Below are 20000 nucleotides of genomic sequence, written 5' to 3' on the forward strand. Positions count from 1 at the left end.
AACGCTTATCGACCTCGATCTTCCACTTTTCGTCTTCCAACGTAACTAAGAAGCTTGAAGATCGTTCGACTTTCTCCTGCGTAAATAGCTAGTAGGTTGTTGTAGCTTAGGGAACCGATTCTCATTGTTATAAATTTTTAACGAACTCATTCTATGGTTTTACCATAGATAGACGTTAATTTTCACAACTATCGATAATTAATATATTAATATGTATATATCACTTTATCATTTCTAATTGAATCATTTCTAATAGAATTGAAGAAAGAGATTATTAAATATGAATTTTTCTTTTTTTGTTTCAGGTAAGAACGAGAAAAAAAAATAAAAATAAAATAAACCATGAGTAGTAACGAGTCCATATAGCAGATCAGAATGATATCAAGGTAACGATTTAGTATGTAGAGTATTTTGAAAAAAAAAAAAAAAAAAAAAAAAAATTGCGTATTAAATTGATAATTGAGACGAGAATACGAATACTAAGAAGCTATTGGTTGATTCGATGCTGATTAATATACTTAGGTTAAATTAGTTTAGGTTTAAAAATGAGATTGGTTTAGGTTGTAAAATAAGAGATTGGGGGGAAAAGAAGATGAGTAGATAGATGGTTTGGGTTGATGATGGGTTGGACCTATGGATTCGCGAAGACGTCGAAGAGCTTTACTGGTGGCGAACAAAGTTGGTAAAAGGTTAAAAGGGGAAAAAGTCATTTCCCCGACTTCCCTTTTACCTTCTACTGTCAGATATTTTGACCATGTTCGTTAATTACCGAGAGGTAACGTGGCGTGAGTAATAATAGTTTTGCGAGTCCGTTGGTAAAAGGAGGGATGAGGAGGGATAGGGTGAGCTACAATAGACGGAGTTAATTAGCTCCCATGTCATTCACCGTGGAAATAGCTAAAAACTCGTCGACTATAAATCATTTTATCCTGCGGTAGTAAAAAAAAAGTCGCCAATTCGTGTCCCATTCCTTCCTTCGAAGAAAAGGAAGAAGAAGAGAAAGACGACGAGAACGACGAGGACGACGACGAGAACGACGAGGACGACGACGTTGCCGCCATTTTTAACGTCGACCTCGTTCGCCTAACGAGACCTTGCCTCGAGGATGTCTTTCGATCTCTGTCGTTCTTTCTCGCAAAACATCGACGTACCACTACGGTGATTTCATCGTCGCTTCCGGTTTCATGACTCTTCAAAGAACTTCTCGAGCGGTCTCTCTCTCTCTCTCTCTCTCTCTTTTTCTCTCTCTCTCTCTCTCTCTTTCTTCTTCTCCCTTTTTTTCTCTCACTCTCGGTTAAGGAGAATAAAAAAAGTTTTCCATCGAAAACGTAGCAAAGAAACGCGGAACGAAATCCCGTTCGATAATAACCGTCAGAGGATAGAATATAACTTTCGTGCTTATAAATCTGAAATGACGAAGGTGCGTGCAGAAACTGGAAAACGATATAAGTCGATCAGCATCTTTAGATTTATGTTACTTTTACTTCGAATTCATGACTTTTATTTCTCAAAGTAGTTAGATATCTATTAGAAAAGAAAATAGTATTTTCTCTCTCTCTCTCTCTCTCTCTCTTTCTCTCTACGGAGTTTATTTATCCGTTCCATTCGTGCGAGCACGAAGGATCGATCCTTTTTCCGTTCAAATGAGATGTCAAAAAAATTATATCAGCCCTTCGTTTATCTTTAATACAATCGTTTAGCTTCTTTAATAATCTTAATTGAACTTTATCCATCGATCAACAACTTATTCTACTTATAATAATAATTATAACAACCTGTTCTATAATTATTATTATAGAATTAATAATAATAATTATTATTATTATAATTATAATACGTCGTATCTCCATCATCTCGATCGTCTAAGATCTAAACGAACAGATTTCCCATAGATAAGCCATCTTGAATCGTTTCGATCGTACGTTTCACTTACGTGTTATCCTTTTAGATTAACGTGCGAGTTATTGTACCGTTCGTGTACATAATGTTATCTAGAGAAAGGCTTAGATACGATTTAATAGAGAAATATAGATATATATTTCGAAAGTTAATTAACGTGTAACATCGACGTAACATTTATTAACTATATGCTGTTACATAGAATGTGGGGGATGGAATTAGAAAGGTATGGTGGAAACTCGATTATTTTCTTAACCGACGTGACCAAAATGAAAAATTATTTAATCTTCCTGTTATAATCTTTCGATTCTTGGTTATAACTACCTGCTACGTTGAAAACAAGATCGCGTAATCGCGTTCGTGTTAGTACGGCACACGTGTTCGAACAGGTGCTATAAATCCTTGGATCAGTCGACGTATGAGTCTCCATTACTTTGCGTGGACACTGTACACGAAACAAATATGACGGGAATATCGTCGTGATACGTTATACCAGGGGCTGTTACTATCGGGGAAAGCTTCAGAATTATTACGGGCTCGTGATTACGAGCTATGTACCCAGCTCTCGGGGCAAGGAAAAACGACGTCTTCTCTCTCTCTCTCTCTCTCTCTCTTTCTTTCTCTCTTCCTCTCTCTCTCTCTCTCTCTCTCTCTCTCTCTCTCTCTCACTCTCTTTGGAGTAATATCGTACAAAACATAGAGACGAGAGAGAATTTAAGCAACTATCGTTATTTGACATTGTACAATAACAATCGACGTGTACACTTTGATAATTGTATAACCGTCTGATTGAACGTTATATATAAATTGATTAAAATTGAAAAAAGAAAACGAAAGGAAAACAAAAAAAAAAAAGAAAAAGAAAAAGAGAACAAATGAAATATTATCTATGGAATTATCGAGACTATCGCGAAATTTCTTTTTTTTTTTTTTTTTTTTACTCGTTCCGCTTTAATAATATATTAAAGGATTAATTAAATGAAACTCGTGTGAATGAGTGAAGCAAAAATAAAAAAGAAAGAAAAAAGAAAAGAGAAAGAGAGAGAGAGAGAGAGAGAGAGAGAGAATAGTAAAGGAAAAAATGAGAAAGAAAAGGAGAGAGAAAAGAAGGTCGAGATATATTCTATTTCTATAGTTACTTACAAACAATTGACTTTTTAAAGTCTCGTTGTTTTAAGCCTCGAATAAAACGAACAAGCAAGCGCGTATTATGCCGGCGAGTGTTTCTAGATCGATGGATTAATGATTAGAATTCCTAGGATCGTTAGCGTCGCACGAATGGCGCGTCGTTTCGATGTGATTACGGTCATTCGATGCGATATCGGCTTCGGTGAACGACCCTCCCCCTCTCTACCCTCAGACTCACTCAATCCACTACCTACCCACCTCCACCCCCACCCCACTTCCCATATCGTCGTACCTCCAATGTACACATATACTGGATCAGAAACGTTTTCCTGCCTGTGCCTCGGAAGATCGTTATGAGCCACGGAGTTTCATCGTCCAACCCCTTATAGTCACTTTCTTCTTATCGATCCGTTCCACCCTGTGTATTCTATGTTCACGACACTACCATTATTCGATCGTTTTACGTTAGTGAGTCATGAGCCTTCGTGTTCCCTAAATTAACTCGCTTGTGCGAGTAATAAACGAAGAAATTGTCGTTCGTTCGTTCAAATCGATTACTCACGGAGATAAGTAGTTTATAGAGGGGGTCTTCTCGATCTTTTCTCGTAACCTTTCTTTTTTTTTCTTTCTTCTTCTTCTTCTTCTTCTTCTTATTTTTCTTTTTTCAAGATTATCAGAAATTCAATATCATTCGATACGCCAAAGGAATACGTCATTTTTGATTGATGGTTCGCGTTATATGTAAAAAAAAAAAAAGAAGTCACGATCGCGAAGTGTCAATATAAAAATATTAAATATTGCGTTAAAGCATCTCTCTCTCTCTTTTTTTTTTTTTTTTTTTTTTCTATAGCGATTAACAAACTTCAATTGATAAATATAGGAATTGGACCTTTTCATCGTATAAATAAATAGAATACTCGAGGTTTCAAACTGGTCCGTTGTTTCGCAATTTTTTTTTTTATCGTTCCAAGCACCACCTATTCTCTATCTTTCTCTCTCTCTCTCTCTCTCTCTCTCTCTCTCTCTCTCTCTCTCTCGGTGGTCGAGTGGTTGCATTTTCACGGAGTAGGTAAATCTATTTTTTCTTTTTCTCTCTTTCTCTCTTTCTCTCATCTCTGGTCCGGTAACAAAAGCGACAATGTCGAAAATCCCCATCGTGTTTCGTGCTCGGTCGGTCGGTCGGTCGGTCTGTCGGTCTGTCGGTTGGTCGGTCGGTCGGTCGGTACTGGAATGAAAATTGTTTTAAACTGAACCTTGTTTCGGATGGTTCGCGTCGCCAGATATCGTAATGATGGTATGCATGAATGGAGAGGAAGTCTCTATTGACGGGTCCATGGAAAAAGTAAACGAAACGAGAGCGTTAGGACCCGAGCTAGAGAGTTTTTGGATAGATAAAGAGAGATAAAAACGAATGGATAGGAGCTAAAACGAGTTGGAGATAGAGAGAGATAGAGAGAGAAAGAAATACGCTCCCCGAGACGAGGTTGGACGCGTGAATGGAGAGGAGAGGAGAGGAGAGGAGAGGAGAGAAGAGAAGAGTTTTGGAAGGGTGCGGAGGTGGTATAAAAGCGAGTAGTAGAAGTCCGTACTGGTTGAAAGGAACGATGCGGGATTACGAAAGGATTTATTTGAGATTTTCTGCTGCTGCTGTTGCTGCTGCTTCTGCCACCACCACCACCACCACCACCTCCACCACCACTATTATCGTTGTCGTAGTCGTCGTCATCGTCGTAGTCGTCGTCGTCGTCGTCGTCGTCGTCGTCGTCGTCGTCGTCGTCGTCGTCGTCGTCGTCGTCGTCGTTGTCGTCGTCGTCGTTGATTTTACTGCTGCTGCTGCTGCTGCTGCTTCTATCGTGCTGCATCTCGCTGGATCAGTGTACAAATAACAAAAAAAGATAGCGTAAGAAGATAGAGAGAGATATGTGGAAAAAAGAAGAGGAGAAAAAAGAAGAAAATAACTCTTGCAGTCACGAGGATGAGCAATAAAATCATAGCGAGACTACCGTATCGAGTCTCTCTCTCTCTCTCTATCTATCTATCTCTTTTTACATGTAATACTTCATCCTTCCATATTTGCTAACACGCAAATCGGGTTAGTTTTGGTCGATACTTCCTGTCTATTTGAAGAATATCTTCGTCGAACATATAAACGTCGAAAAAATTAAAGAAAATCTTTGATTATCCGAAGCTCACATATTTACGTAATTATTTATCGCTAGATACGTATAGGGTATAATGAATGCATGCGCATACATACATGCATACACTTACATTGGGTCTTTTTTTTGATTTCGTTTTCTTTTTGTTTTTCTTTTTTTCTTTTTCTTTTTTTTTTCGTTTTCTTTGTTTTCTTTTTTTTTTTTTTTTTTCTTTTTTACGCTCGAACAGGGATTAATCCGTCATCCCTCGTTCCCCCTCTTCCTCCACCTCCCTCCTCCCTACCCTTTTTTTTTCCCTCCCGTCATACGACTTATCGCGTTTGTGCGTAACGCTACGACGCACCTGCTGAGTCAGCGATGAATCATTTTTATGAGAGACATCGCTCGGTCCTAGCGATAATTTCGATTAGGTCGAAGGGTCGAGGTTTTAATTTAATGTCGGTGATTTTTTAATTGGAGGATTTTTTTGCTCCTTTCTTTTGCTCTTTTTTTTCTTTTCTTTTCTTTTTTCTCGTCGTCGGCATATTATAAGTGGCGTAGAAAATGTAGCTTAAGAAAATTAGAACACAAGGTAGAACGTTTTTTCATTTCTTTTTCTTTTTCTTTTTTTTTTTCTTTTTTCTTTTTTTTTTTTTTTCTTTGAGAATCGTAAAAGGACGAGATCAATCAAAGTTTTTCTGCGGTCAAATTCGCCTAACGATCGATTACGTCTGTCAGTCCATCGAATACCAAGACGATGACGACTAAGACGTCGTCCTCTCTTGCCTTCGTTATAATCTTGCAAATGAAAGTTTCGTGTCATTCATCGAAAAATTCTTCTTCGCAATTTATCGTCCTTCGAAACGATAAAACGTCGTTCCGGCATCGATTCGAAGCCCGCAATTAGTTTCGTTTCTTTGCCATACCTTCTTTCCTTTTTCTTATTTCTCTTTTCATTTTTTTTTCTTTCTCTCTCTTTTCCTTTTTCTTTTTCTTCTCTCTCTCTCTCTCTCTCTCTCTCTCTCTCTTCTTTAAGGATCAGTCGTCATCATTTTTCAGCGTAGAAAAGACGATCTTATGGAATATTGAAGATGCGATCTTCTTTCTCTCTCTCTCTCTCTCTCTATCTCTCTGTCTCTTTCGAACGAAGTAATAAGGAGAATTCAGTATTCGTCACGTTGCTCTGTGAAAAAGGAAAAAAAAAAACAGAAAATAAAAAAAATTGGAAGAAAAAGAAAAAGAGGATAGAAAAGCAAAAATGTCAATGTAAATTTTGTCGGCATGCGTCGTTCAGTAATGAACGAGATGATTCTTGTTCGTTCGATCGATTCATCGATCGATATATACGATTTACTTGATCATATATTATTATATATATATATATATATATATGTATATCCGTATATAGATATATGTACGTCTTTGAATTTATAAAGCATGCTAACTTTTCCAGCAAATACAATTATTTTCCGGCTGTGTCGGCGCACCGCGAAGTGGATTACGCATTGAAATGAAAATCCATTCCGACCCAAGGCAGCGGTAGATTATTTAGCTGCCAGTAGTCGGAACGGATTTCGTCGAAAGTGAGAGGGAGAGAGAGAGAGAGAGAGAGAGAGAGAGAGAGAGAGAGAGAGAGATAGACAGACAGAAAAAAAAAAGATTTATAGTCGCGAGCAATGGAGGACGGTCGTTAATATTCATATATTTCGTCGTGGTGGCGTTTCGCGCGTAAAAAATAATTCCTCATCGATGAGCTTTCCTCTCGCTCTCTCTCTCTCTCTCTCTCTCACTCTCTCTTTCTCTTTCTCTCTCTTTCGGTTGTCTGTGGTACGCCAGTTATAATCGTATCGCTCGAAATTCCATGGGAATTGAATCGAGTTACGCGAAAATTAAAGTCCTCACGCGTTTACGTTATATTCTAATTTTTCGTTATATTCTAACTGAGCAATGAAAAGAAATAAAATGAAAAGAAAACAAAAAAAAAAAAAAAAAAAAAAGTAAAAAAAATAAAAAAGAAGGGAAGAGAAAAGAGCGAACAAAAAGAAAAAGCGTCATAGGGAAATAACAATAAAATGGTTAGAAATGAGACAATCGGAAATTTATACGGAAAATAAAAATTATTTTTAAATTAAAATCCAACTTGTAGGATATATATATATATATATATATATATATATATATATATATCGCGTATCGAAAGTCTCCTCGCTTATTGTGTATCATCCTCATCGTAGAACGCTAGCAGAATACTCGAACGTTAAACGATATTACGACGAGCAACACCATGTCGGCTCGGTTAGACGAAGGCGACGTCGTATTAACGAAGAAGCTTAAGACTTTAGGACGGTGGGGATATGGGAGTTGGGGGCGGAGGGATGAGAATGTAGGAAGTTCGAAACAACGATTATTATTCGCCCACCAAGATGTATATTACTTTGGGAGACCTTCCAAAGTGTCTTGCCTGTGTGCTAATAAAACTGGTGCAGCTGCAAAGCCGGTTCGGCCTTTAACGCAGATATGTGTGTGTATATATATATATATACATACAAATACATATATACACACACAAAGAACGGTAGTACATATTGTCACCGTGGCAATTAATAATCATTACGTTAGGCGGCCGCTTAGCTTGCATATTAAAGTACCCTCCAACGTGTAGGCAATCTATCTGCTTATGAATCTCCGGAGACGAAGAAATGAGAATATAACGTCCTTAATTCTGCGTTTGGTTGAGGTAAACGTTACAAAGATAGACGTAACGTTGTTCGTTTTTCCGTCCGATAAGAATGGACGACAACGAGAACGACAACGGCGACGACAACGGCGACGGCGACGTAGACGACGATATGGCGCCGTTTCTAAGTTTCTCTCTTTTTTATTTCAAACGATCGATTAATTGCCAAGCGAGCTATCGTACTCCAGTCGACTCCCACTTTAAACAACGTCCGTTGTTCTGTTTATCGATAATCCTTTGCATTTTCATAATCCGTCCGTTCTTTATACATTTTTACGATCAAACATACATACGTACGTAAATATACGTGCTTATCTACGTACGTATGTAGGCGTATGTATTTATATACTGACGTTATTGTACGCGAATCATCGTCGTACATAATTTAGTAAATTTAGTCTGAATATCGTTTCTTCTTTCTCTTTTTTTTTTTCTTTTATTATTTTTCTTTTTCTCTCTCTCTCTATTTTTTTTTCTTTTTACGCACGCTCTCTTTTCACTCTGTCTCTCTTTTTTTCCCTTTCTCTTCATTCTTTATTTTTCTATCTTTCACAAAAAGACGCATTTGCCGTTGAAATCATCGACCGTTATCCGATGTCAGTCTTTTACTTTTCGTTCGATTATGATGAGGTAACATACTCGCGCTCGATGTCACCACGATCGAATCGTGGACACATCGATCCTGGATCGGTTACGGTAACTTGATGTAATCGCATCTGAGCTTTACGACACATCGTAGATTGTAATTCAACTCTCTGTGACACACTTGTTCCCCAATATAACGCTTCGGTCGGTCGGTCGGTTGGTCGGTCGGTCGGTCGGTCGATTGGTTGGTTGGTTGGTTGGTTGGTTGGTTGGTTGGTTGGTTGGTCGATCGGATTGGTCGACGGTGGTGAACTATATTGCGTCAGAAAAGTCTCGTATGCGCGTCTAGAGAAAAAAAAGAGGGGAAAAGAAAGAGATTAGAAATAAGATATTTCTTTATCTCTATTTCTCCCTCTTTCTCTTTCTTTCTCTCGTTCTATCTCTCTCTCTCTCTCTCTCTCTCGCTCGCTCTTTTGCCCTCTCAATTAAGAATCCACTTCAATTTCCAGCCTCGTCAGTTACCAAGAGAATCGGATTAATTAAAAGAGCAAATTATTCAAATAATAGGACTTAAGTTCCTGAAAAAGAGCAAAAAGGAAGGAGGGAGGGATGGAAAGAAAGAAAGAAAGAAAGAAGGAAAGAAGGGGGAAAGAAGAAGAAATAAAAAACAAAGAAAACAGAAAAAATAAAGAAAGAAAAATAATAAAATAAAATGAAAAAGAGAAAAAGGCCACCAATGTAGAGAGATTCATAAAGGCTTTAACAGGCAAGGCCCGTTTTCTCTATCTTTCTCCCTCCCTTCCTCCTACTTTCCCTCCCTCTCGGTTGATTCTATTCTCGCTCGGTTGTGAATAGGCGAGGCAGATAATGGAATACTCCGATAATGGTCGTTCCGATAATCGAGATTCTAGCGTATTTCCCAACGGCAGGAAGGCGAGTTTCAGGGAACTCGCGTGCAAGCACGAACTCACGTGGACACCCTCTCGCGTTTTATACGACTCGTTAGGCGCCAGGGTGGCTGTTGTCGGTAGCGCGGAAGTCGCCGTATTCTCTTTCTCTTTACTCCTCCTCTCTCTCTCTCTCTCTTTCTTTTTTCCTTTTCAACCTATAGCTCTCCTATATTCGCGTACATATAACGCATGTTGTCGACAAGGCACCTACCACGTACCAACGTAGTTCTAATAGAAAAAGAAAAAAAGAGAGAGAGAGAGAGAGAGAGAAGGAGGTAGCTTGTTGTAGAGAGGTCGCGCGGCTCGTGAAACCGAGAGCTGCAAATTACATAGAGAAGGAGGAAGAGGAGGAAGTGGGTTGCGTGGGTGGTGGTCGGTGGCGTAATCGTTCTCGAACCGTAAGAACGTACTCGGTCGAAGATAATCGAACGGCAGGGAAAACGACGGCGGGCAGAGCGACGCCGGGCGTCGCGACGCTCAGCTGATGCCCTCCGCTTCCTGGCGGTCGCGCGAGCTGGTGCATTGCTCGGCTTATCGGGAAGAGGAGAAGGAGGTGAAGAAAAAGGTGGTGGTAGTTGGGTAGAGGTAGGTAGGTAGGTTGGTGGGTGGTTAGGTAGGTGGATGGGTGGTTGGTTGGTTAGTTGGTTGGTTGGGTTGGTTGGTTGGATGGACAGACGCGCGAGGTCGAAGCAAAAGAGGGTGGTGGTGAATCGGCGATAGAAGCGAGGCAGAAGGGTAAGGGCGGCGGGCAATAGTCGGAGCGGCGCCGCGACTCCCGTGACGTCTGTCGGCGCGTCGGCCAATCAATAGCATCCCCATGGCAACCACAGATAACATCGGACACACACCGTGGCAAGCGAGCACGCCGCCTTTCGGCCACTCGGTACTTCCTTCCACCGATGCCCGACCGAAAGACCGACAGCCAACCGAACTGGGAGAAAGAATCAGAGAGCAAGAGAAAGAGAGAGTCAAAGAGAGAAAAGGACGTGACTCTTTCCAGCAGAAAGATTCCTTCTACCCTCTCGAAACCATCCAAACCGCGCGCACATCGACGACCTATATATATATATATGTATATATATATATATATACACCTTATATATATATATGTACACCCTATACTTATTCTTACTCTACGAATTCACGTATACTCGCATAGCTTTTCGAGTCATCCACGTTCCAGCAGCCACCTAGTCTTCGAGGACATCCACTCCTTGCTCTCTCTCCTTTTCTTTCTCTCTCTCTCTCTCTTCTTTTCTCTCGATCGGTCGGTCGGTTCTCCGTCTCTTCGTCTTCGGTTTCTCACCCACTCTACTAACGTCTCGTCACCTCCGAACCCTTCTCCCTTCTCTCTTTCTCTCTCTCTCTCTCCATTTCTCGGTTCTCCCTTTCGGTTTCCTCTTTTAAATGAACTCCGACGTCACGTCCGACTAACCGGCGTATCACCCGACGACCTTTTTCCTTTCGAATCCACCTTCTTCTACGGACCCTTACCACGATCGCCAAGCTTTTTTCTTTCTTTTTTCTTTTTTTTTCTTCTTCTCCTTTCTTTCTTCTTTCTTTTTTTCTTTTCTTCTTTTTTCAATTCCTTTTTCCTCTTTTATTTTCAATCCCCTTTTATACCTTTTTGTATCGGCCGTTCGAAAATCTGAACGATTCGAAATCTTTTCGTTTATCTGTTGTAACGCACGAACGGCGAGTAAATCTTCCGCGTCACGTGACCGACTCTTTTCCGGTTTTCTCGACGTTTCAGTTTTGCTGTTTCAGCGAATTTCCAGCTCTAGTAGCTCGTAAAGGATTAAATGCCTGCAATATAGTCTCTTCGGTATATATATATATATATATATATATATATATATATATGTATATATATGTATACTTGTGTGGATGTTAAGATACATGAATATATCCTGTTTACTGCAAATCTCTCTCTTTCTCTCTCTCTCTCTCTCTCTCTCTCTCTCTCTCTCTTTCTTTCTATCTCTATTATTTCTATCGCAGCATATTTTGACGTCGCGCTTCCGTCCCAAGTCTCGAGAATAAATCGTATTTCCTGCACGCAAAACGTATGAGACCACGTTCGTTGAAAGGGTAGAAAGGTTATTCCAGAAGAACGATACTCTAACGTTATCCGTGAGTGGCGGCAAAGAAAAATCTAACCGAAAGTATTTTCTCTCTTCTTTTTCTTCTTCCTTTCCTTCTTCTCTCTCTCTCTCTCTCTCTCTCTCTCTCTTTCTCTTCTCCTTCCCTTACTTCTAAATCCATGTCGTTGTCGACGTTATCGATATCGATAAAGTTTACTCGAGAGTGCATCGTCGTAGAGCTTCGCTATTTCCTCGTCGTGGAACATGAGAAAGAAGCCGATGAGTCGAAAGAAAAATAAGATTTCTATCGTTTCGTTTCAAACGTATCCTATAAGTTTCTATCGTGTAATATAAAAATTTTTATTACGTACGGATTAATGTTTATGTTAAATTATTTGAAAAAGGAAAAAAAAAAAAAGAAAAAGAAACAAAAAAAAAAAGTCGACTTTTTAGCGGATTCGCCGCAACCTCTATACGGGCAATTTATCAATCGCGCTTAGATTAAGGCTTAGATTTAATTACTATCGATGTGAAACCGATATCCCTCCGATAGAAGGAGAAAGTTAGAAGATAAAACGGTTAAGGAGAAAGAGAGAGAGAAGGGAGAGAGAGAGAGAGAGTGTATATATCTATTGGATCGAAGGCAGGGAAGTGGCATTCTCGATCGAATAACAAATTCGTCTGAAGGAGTTGCCTGATTCCAAATCGATTAGATCACGATCTTCAAGACCATTCTTGAATTTACCTCTCGAGATTATTCCATTCGTGCATAAGGGTCCACGACTCGTGACGATGATTCCATCAACTCGTTGGACCCTCTCTACGAGAAATACCACTGTAGTATTATCCATTTGTTTAATTGTACTATTATCATCTACATTTTCCTTAAAGTTCATCGAATCGTTCTCAAGGACTTATTCGATATTATCCTTATAGCCTTAAGAAATAAATGTGACATCATGGACAATAAATCTAACGATCAAGTCTCCATCGTCGACATTTTCTTTCCTCGAGATAAAGAAAATCTCGATTTGTCGAGTGAAAAAGCTTGGGCGAGTATATCATTTGCCGATAAATATCTTTTTATAAAAAGTTATTGGAGAAAGAAAGAACGAGAAAAGTAATGGTTGATTCCTTTTGAAAAATCTTGGAATTTTGCGAAAGCCGTATTGTCACTGAATCGTCTCTTCCATATGTTCGTATTTCTAAGAAATCGTTGTAACGTATAGTAGCAGCAACAGCAGCAGCAACAGCAGTAGCAGTGACTGCAGCTACTATACGTTACTAGTAATACTAGTAATAGTAATAGTAATAGTAGTAGTAGTAGAGTAGTAGAAGTAGTAGGTGGCAGCGACAAGAACAGGTATGGGGGTTAAAAGCGAGTAGCCGGTTCGTAAAGTGGTTTTCGTGTTTTCGTGCGAGGACAGTAAAGCGGGAAGCGTAGCGAAGTGGAGAGGAGGTGGGTGTGATTTAACGAGATGTTTTCGTGAATTGTGCCGGCGCGGTGGTAACTAATAATTCGATTTTACGAGCGGTCGCGTCGAGCTCCCTCCCTCCCTCCCTCCCTCCTTCCTTCTCTCTCTCTCTCTCTCTCTCTCTTTCTCAACCCTCTCAAGCGAAGCAGATATTTCTCTCATTCTCTCTATCTCTGTCTAGCTCGACTCTGTCTCCCTTGCAGCGACAGCCAGTCGGAAAGCGTCGCGGCGCCGTTCGGACTGGAGCCCCATTCCCACGCTGTGCGTTGCTGTTTCCTAGCACAGCCAAGCTTTTCCTCTCCTAGCTTCCTCTGAGCTTTCGTGCCGACCGATCAGCTGGTAGAGAACGTCAAAAGTACAGAGTGCCTGGACGTCGTCCAACCAGGTTACTGCCACCACCACCACCACCACCACCACCACCACCACCACTACCATCACCGTCACCATCACCATTACCATCGACTGCTTCTGCGTTTTCGACCTACGGCAACGCCACCACCTCCACTTCCACCTACTACTGCTGTTACCACTACTAACTTCAAACCTACTCCTCCTCTTTATTCTCCGTTCTCTTTCTCTCTCTTTCTCTCTCCGACATCGTTCCATCGTGGAGTTACAACGCGCTCGTAAACTCCTGACCCGTCGATTCGAAAGTCGGTCGTTCCCAACGACAGTGACACGATAAATAAATTTTGTCTTTGAGTTTACTCTTCTGAAACTGATCCTCACCCTTCCTTTCCTAAGGGTAAGAAAGAAAAAAGAAAGTGAGAGAGAGAGAGAGAGAGAGAAAGAGAGAGAGGCGGGAAAATATAAAATGTCAACCTCCTTCTTTTCGAAAGAACCTATTTGAATTTCCGTACGATGGTATTTCCTCTTCTCACATTTCCTTTTTCTTTTTTCCTTTTTTCTTTTTTTCTTTTTTACTCTACTCCACTCTTGTTTTTTATTATTCACGTTAAAACGAAAACGTTAACAAACATTTACTACTTCCCAAGGGATAATAATTGTTACGATTTGAAAGAGGAATCGTTCTTTGGTTCGACGTTTCGAAACACCATATGGTTTAAAAGTTTTCCAGGTTTCATCCGTTATCCATTCGAGTCTGGCATTTTACAACAAGCTTATACGAAGGAAACAGAAGGAAAAAGGAAAAAGAATGATCGGTAGGAAAAAGGTGTGAGCAAGGAGTAAGGAGGAAAAGGACTAGCGAAGAAAGAATGAGAGAAAGAGTGAGAGATAGAGATAGATAGATAGATAGAGAGAGAGAGAGAGAGAGAGAGAGAGAAGCATCTTATCTCTCGCGTCGAAAGTCGTTCGGAGGTAAACCTCCTTGGTAGAATTCCAGAATAAACAAAAATGGAGGCTCAGCCTGCTTTATATCCCGGCGAAAGTCTGACGGGAAAAAGAATCCAAGAAACGTGAACAAGCTCGTAAATCAAATGTGTCTGCACTCGGTATACGAGAGTCGAATCCGTAAACCTTACGCCCCTTTAATCCCGCATCCATTATTGGTATGTCACGAATAAGAGGGTTCCTCTCCATCACCATCGCCATCGTCTTCTCGCAGCCGGATAAAGGGGTGCTCTCTACTACGGGGTTGAGCTCTCTCGTGGGCTTGAGTTGCACGTTGAGGGGGTGTTTTCTCTCCTTCCTTCCTTCGCGGTCATGCATTATTTCCCTGGCGTGGCACGCGATGTAGATGGCTACGAGCATTCCAAACGTTTGATTGAAAATTTCTTCAGACTCTGGAATGGTATGTGCGATGAGCTTCGCCCCCTGGTACGCCGGGACCGACGCTTTTATTCGCGGAAAGCTTGAAATCGCGAGAAAGAGCGAGAGCGAGAGCAAGAGAGAAAGAGAGAGAGAGAGAGAGAGAGGAAAAAAAAGAAGAAGGAAGAAAAGGAGAAGAACGAGAAGGATAAAGAAAATGACTAGCATCTCTGGCGTCATCCATTTCAACGTGGCTCATGTCCTTCTTTTACCACAGGAATCTTGGAATCTTTTTAAATGATAAGTCACAACGAGTATGAGAATAATTCTTCGAGACCGGTAAAGTAAAATCGTCCGATGATTTCTATTCTCTCAGCGTACTTTCCTTCCTCCGTACTTTTCTATTCTTTTTCTTTTTCCTCTTTTCTTTTTTCTTCTTCTTCTTTTTTCCTTTCTCTTCTATTTTACTTCCACTTGGATTCGTTCGTAGCAAGCAAGCAAGCAAGCAAGCAAGCAAGCAAGCAAGCAAGACTTTTGCTCATCGACGAGAGAACGAAGACGACGAGAGTTAGCCTCTTGGTCTCTTTCCGCGAAACTTAACTCAAAGAGTTGTACGAAAAGTTTGAGACGTTAAAAAGGAGAAAGAAAAAACGAGAGACAGATGGAGCAAGAGAGAGAGAGAGAGAGAGAGAGAGAGAGAGAGAAAAAGAAAGAGAGGGAGAGAGAGAGAGAAAGAGAGAGAATAAGTAAGGAGTTAGGGTAGTCCGGTGTTGGTAACGCTTCTAACAGTATGATGTAGAGCAACTGCAGAAATTACTGGCAATTACAGGGACGATTTATTAACTTTGAAAAGTGGCTATCTCGTAGTGCAGGCTAGCGAAACGAGGCGAACGAATAACCGAGGTTTTGCTCTTTCTCTCTCTCTCTTCAAGAGTACGCGTCGAAATATTGTAATGAATGCGAAATAACGAGCTACCAACGAGAAACGAGGAGAGGAGAGAAGAAGGAGGAGGGAGGAAAGAGGAGAAGGAGGAGGAGGAGGAGGAGGAGGAAGAGAAGTAGGAGGAGGAGGAGGAGATATCGTCTGCAATTACGCGAATTAAAAAATTAACCGACGCTTTAGCAGTTACCCAGAATCCATAACAGCGATAAATCGTGCTACCACGGATTTTCGTGTCATTATAATATTAATTATTATCGCTCGGAGTACCGTGAAAGTTGTAACGCAAATATTAATTAATTAAACTGTTTCAAGTAACGTTCTCGCTCTTTGTACTAGGACAAATTACGAGCATAAAATTTAACAGCTGTTCTCTCTCTTTCTTTCTCTCTCGTTTATTCTCTTTCTCGGACAAGATTTTCGAGAACATGGAAAAAATGAAAGATAGCAAAAAAAAAAAAAAAAAGAAAAGAAAATAAGTGATGTGGTTTAACGAATAAAATTCAAATAATTAGAATCCATGAATGTATGTACATATATATATGCATATATATATATATATATATATATATATATATATATATATATATATATATGAGTTAACTAACCCCCTTCCAGCCTCACCGTCGTATTAGCCACGTTTTTCATCAACAAAGGCATAATTAGTAACCGATAACGAAGGGTCTGTACCTAACCCTAGCTAACCCTCGTCTGTGCGATATGAGCCGACGAAAAAATTCATTAATTAATTAATTTACGAGACATTTTAGGCAGTTGCTGCCAGTGCGTTTAATCATTATGATGTATATTAGTAACGGCGTGGAACGGAATAATACCGATGATGATCGTGGAACAGTCGATCACGATGGGCGCGGGCGTTAATGGAAAATGAAATTGTGGTTTGGGAGTATTAGTAAGAGAATTTGGATTATCCGACGCTTAATGGAAACTCTATTAACGACGGCATATTGTTTTCACCGAGGAACCGAATCGACGGAAAAGGATCACTTGATCTTTCAAAAGGTAAAATACTCGTTGAATCGTTAGATACTCATACTCCATCGGTAACTCGGTTCTTACGACGATCGGGATGATTCAAACGGGTCTTGATTAATTCCAAAAGAAAATTATCGAACTTTGATTAGGGAATCCTAAAAGTGTTGGATTCCTTGGGGAGTGGATGGGGGGGGAGCGGGAGGGGTGAGGGGGAGTGGGGCGGGCAAAATCCTTCCAAGAAATGTGAACCGAGAATCGAGAAATAGTAAGAGACGGATATACAGACAAAAGTTCGAATATAGTTTTCGACTCGTTGAACTAAAGTTGAAGAAACTTGAGCCTTGGCGCTTATATCCGCGTTTAAAATCGTTAATTGCGACGTTACGATCTAGGAAGGACGCGTCGCATTTTCTCGAAGGCTTTAAATGTCATTTCGATCGATCGATCGGTCGGTCGTTAATCATTCGATTTAGAAGAGATCCGTCAACTAGCGACCCGGTATCGGTGGCTGACACGATTGGTTCGCTGTCGACGAGATCAAAACTCCCTTCGGATGGAAAATTTTTACCCCTGTCTTGCGCAAACGAATCTACGAACGAAAAAAGGGGCTTTAAAAAGAAGAGAAAGAGAGGAAGAAAGAGAGAGAGAGAGAGAGAGAGAGAGAGATGTAGGGTGAAAAACTGAGTAGGTGGTGGGGGATAGGGGAGTTGGATGAAGAGTGGTGTTGGCAAAAAGAAAAAAGAGAAAGAGAGAAGAAAAAATAAGGAGGGTAAAAAAAGAAATACAGGAGAGAAAAAAAAAAGAAAAAGAAAGAAAGAAAGAAAGAAAATAAGATCGGGCAAGAGGGAGAGAGAAAGAGAAAGAGAAAGATGAGGTTGATTGATGCTAGTGAAAAGTTAAACCCGGTTTTAAATCCGTTTAACAGAAAATTAATGTTTCGCTGGTTGGCCCCGATAACTCGACATAATACCGAGAGCTCTTTGCTAAAGCAATTTCTCTGTAGAAAACTTCCTTTCTCTCGGTACGGTACCAGCTGCATTTGGTACCGTACCAGTTGCGTGTTACTTTTGACACGACGCTTTCGTTATTCGTAGCAAGTAACACGTGCCTCCAAAATATCGTCTCGATCGTACGATCGTAGTATATTTCACTGTACTCTACGGTAAACAAGTTCTACTTTTTGAAAAGATGGAAAACTGGCACTCTTTCTCTTTCTCTCATAGTATTCTACCGTTTTTCTATCTTTCCTTTTTGAAAAACGATTCTTTAAAAGCCCTCGCTATGTTCTGTCGTCCCTTTTTACTCCAAGAAAATCGATGTTGAACAACGTGTTTTCGTTCTCCCCGTTATTTGCGTTATAAAACACTTGAAACGTACCCGCTTACGAGCTTTTTTCCGAATGGAATATCTCCTCTCATAAGAATGTTTTTTTCCCTGTCCCATTCCTCAACACATTCTCTATCACTAACTATCTCCATTCACTCTCCTCCTCTTCCTCCTCCTCCTCCTCCTCCTCCTCCTCTTACCCGCGGGAATATTTCCTCTGATGTTAATTAATCTTCTAGCGACATAATCGCGTTGGACTAATTTTTCCCGATATTTTTCGAGTCGATCATTCGAAAAAGAGCCTGTCTTTTTTTCCTGTCGTAATTTTATCGATGAAAAACTTAATCTTCCATATATATATATATATATATATATATATATATATATATTATAATTATTCATGTATAAATAGTAAAATATATCTATGAGTTTGGAAAGAGCTGCATGTCCTCGTAGATTTCGTGAGTCAGGATAATATACAGATAATTCCATTAGAAGCGACTTGTGACATAGTTATCGCTGTAAGAAATATGTAAGCTCGTCTTCGCCGACTATATTTCTTGTCTACAAAGATGAATATAGTATCATAATCGTGATGTTACTTGGCTTAAATTATCAAGCTTTATCGTAGGGTTAAGTAATAAGATATATATATATATGTGTGTATGTGTATGTGTATATATATATATATATATATATATATTATATATGTATAAATAGTTACAACATGGTATACATGTAATTATCTTTGAACGTAACGCTCGTAAATCATCATGTAGAAAAGGTGAATTTGTTTTATTATATCCATCATTCTCTTTAACTTTTCTGAACATCTTGAAGGAACTTTTGACAATTGGAACGATTGCACGCTATACTTTAATGGGTACCTTAATACATAACTTATAGTCGTAAAACATTTCTTTTCATAAAATATATTTTTATCCAATTTTTTTTCAAGTACCTTATAATAACTTTCTTGCTCGTTAAAAGACGTAGCTAATAATGCTAATAATAATAATCATAATAATAAAAAATAATAATAATAATAGTAATAACAACGACAACAATAATTACAATAATAATTATAACAATAATAATAATAATAATAATAATAATAATAATAATAATAATAATAATAATAATAATAATAATAATAATAATAAATAATAACAATGATAATGATAATAATAAAAAAGGATCGTGTTTTAACGAAATCGAATATAATTATAAAATCGTCAACGATGTACCGATTCATCAGTCGTCCCGATGTCTTTTAGTTACCAACCAAATCCAGACCAAGAATCCATTAAAGTGTAACGATGGCACCACCTCAACGTCATTACAAACTTCACTCGACTACTTCGTAATGGTTACATCGGCCACTAGACAAATTCTCAGACGCGTAACGACCGACTCGATGAGGCAATCCACTTCGAACTCTGAAACTTGTCCTCTTCTAGTGCTGTTATATCGACGGAAGTCTTAATTCCTATCTATGACTGGTACGTCCAGATTATTCGAAGGTCTACGTTAAATACTAAATATACTGTGATTGAAACGAATCGAAAGCTTGAACGAATTATCCTCTTCTCATGGCGAGATACGATATGTAAATAAATAAACAAAAAAGAACTGTCTCCTTGGCATATCATTATTGTAGCATTCATGCTATTTAAAGAATTCTCTCGTTGACCTCGAACGAGAATAATAGAAGATACGATAAGAGACGACGAGTATGAGAAGAAGGAGAAGGATGAAAGAAAAGGAAAAGGAAAAGAGAAAGAAGAAGAAGAAGAAGAAGAAGACGAAAGAAAGAAAAAAAAAGAGAGAGAGAGAGAGAGAGACAGACAGACAGAGAGAGATATCCTATCTTCAATCGCAATCGATAGTAGTGTAACCCGCCCTAAAGTCCCTGGCCTTCGGTACAATATTTAAATGTCAGGCACATAACACGCGTTCGCCACCTCCATAAGGATAAAAGGGTGGTAGGCAAGGGAGTTCGTTGTGTTAGCTTCTTGGGTATATATATATA

General features: G+C 39.5%; 1 protein-coding gene across 1 annotated transcript in view; it reads left to right on the forward strand.

The window, feature by feature from the left end:
* The window catches only part of LOC118444895 (uncharacterized), a 179292-nt gene that overhangs the window by 83118 nt on the left and 76174 nt on the right, over positions 1-20000 (forward strand). Inside the window, exon 4 of the mRNA XM_085663455.1 lies at positions 358-386. Within this exon, the coding sequence (XP_085519581.1) occupies positions 358-386 (29 nt within the window). The remainder of the gene's footprint in view (positions 1-357; positions 387-20000) is intronic.

The sequence above is a fragment of the Vespa mandarinia genome, chromosome 1 (genome assembly GCF_050613455.1).
Source record: "Vespa mandarinia isolate Hongniang chromosome 1, ASM5061345v1, whole genome shotgun sequence".
Lineage (NCBI taxonomy): Eukaryota > Metazoa > Arthropoda > Insecta > Hymenoptera > Vespidae > Vespa > Vespa mandarinia.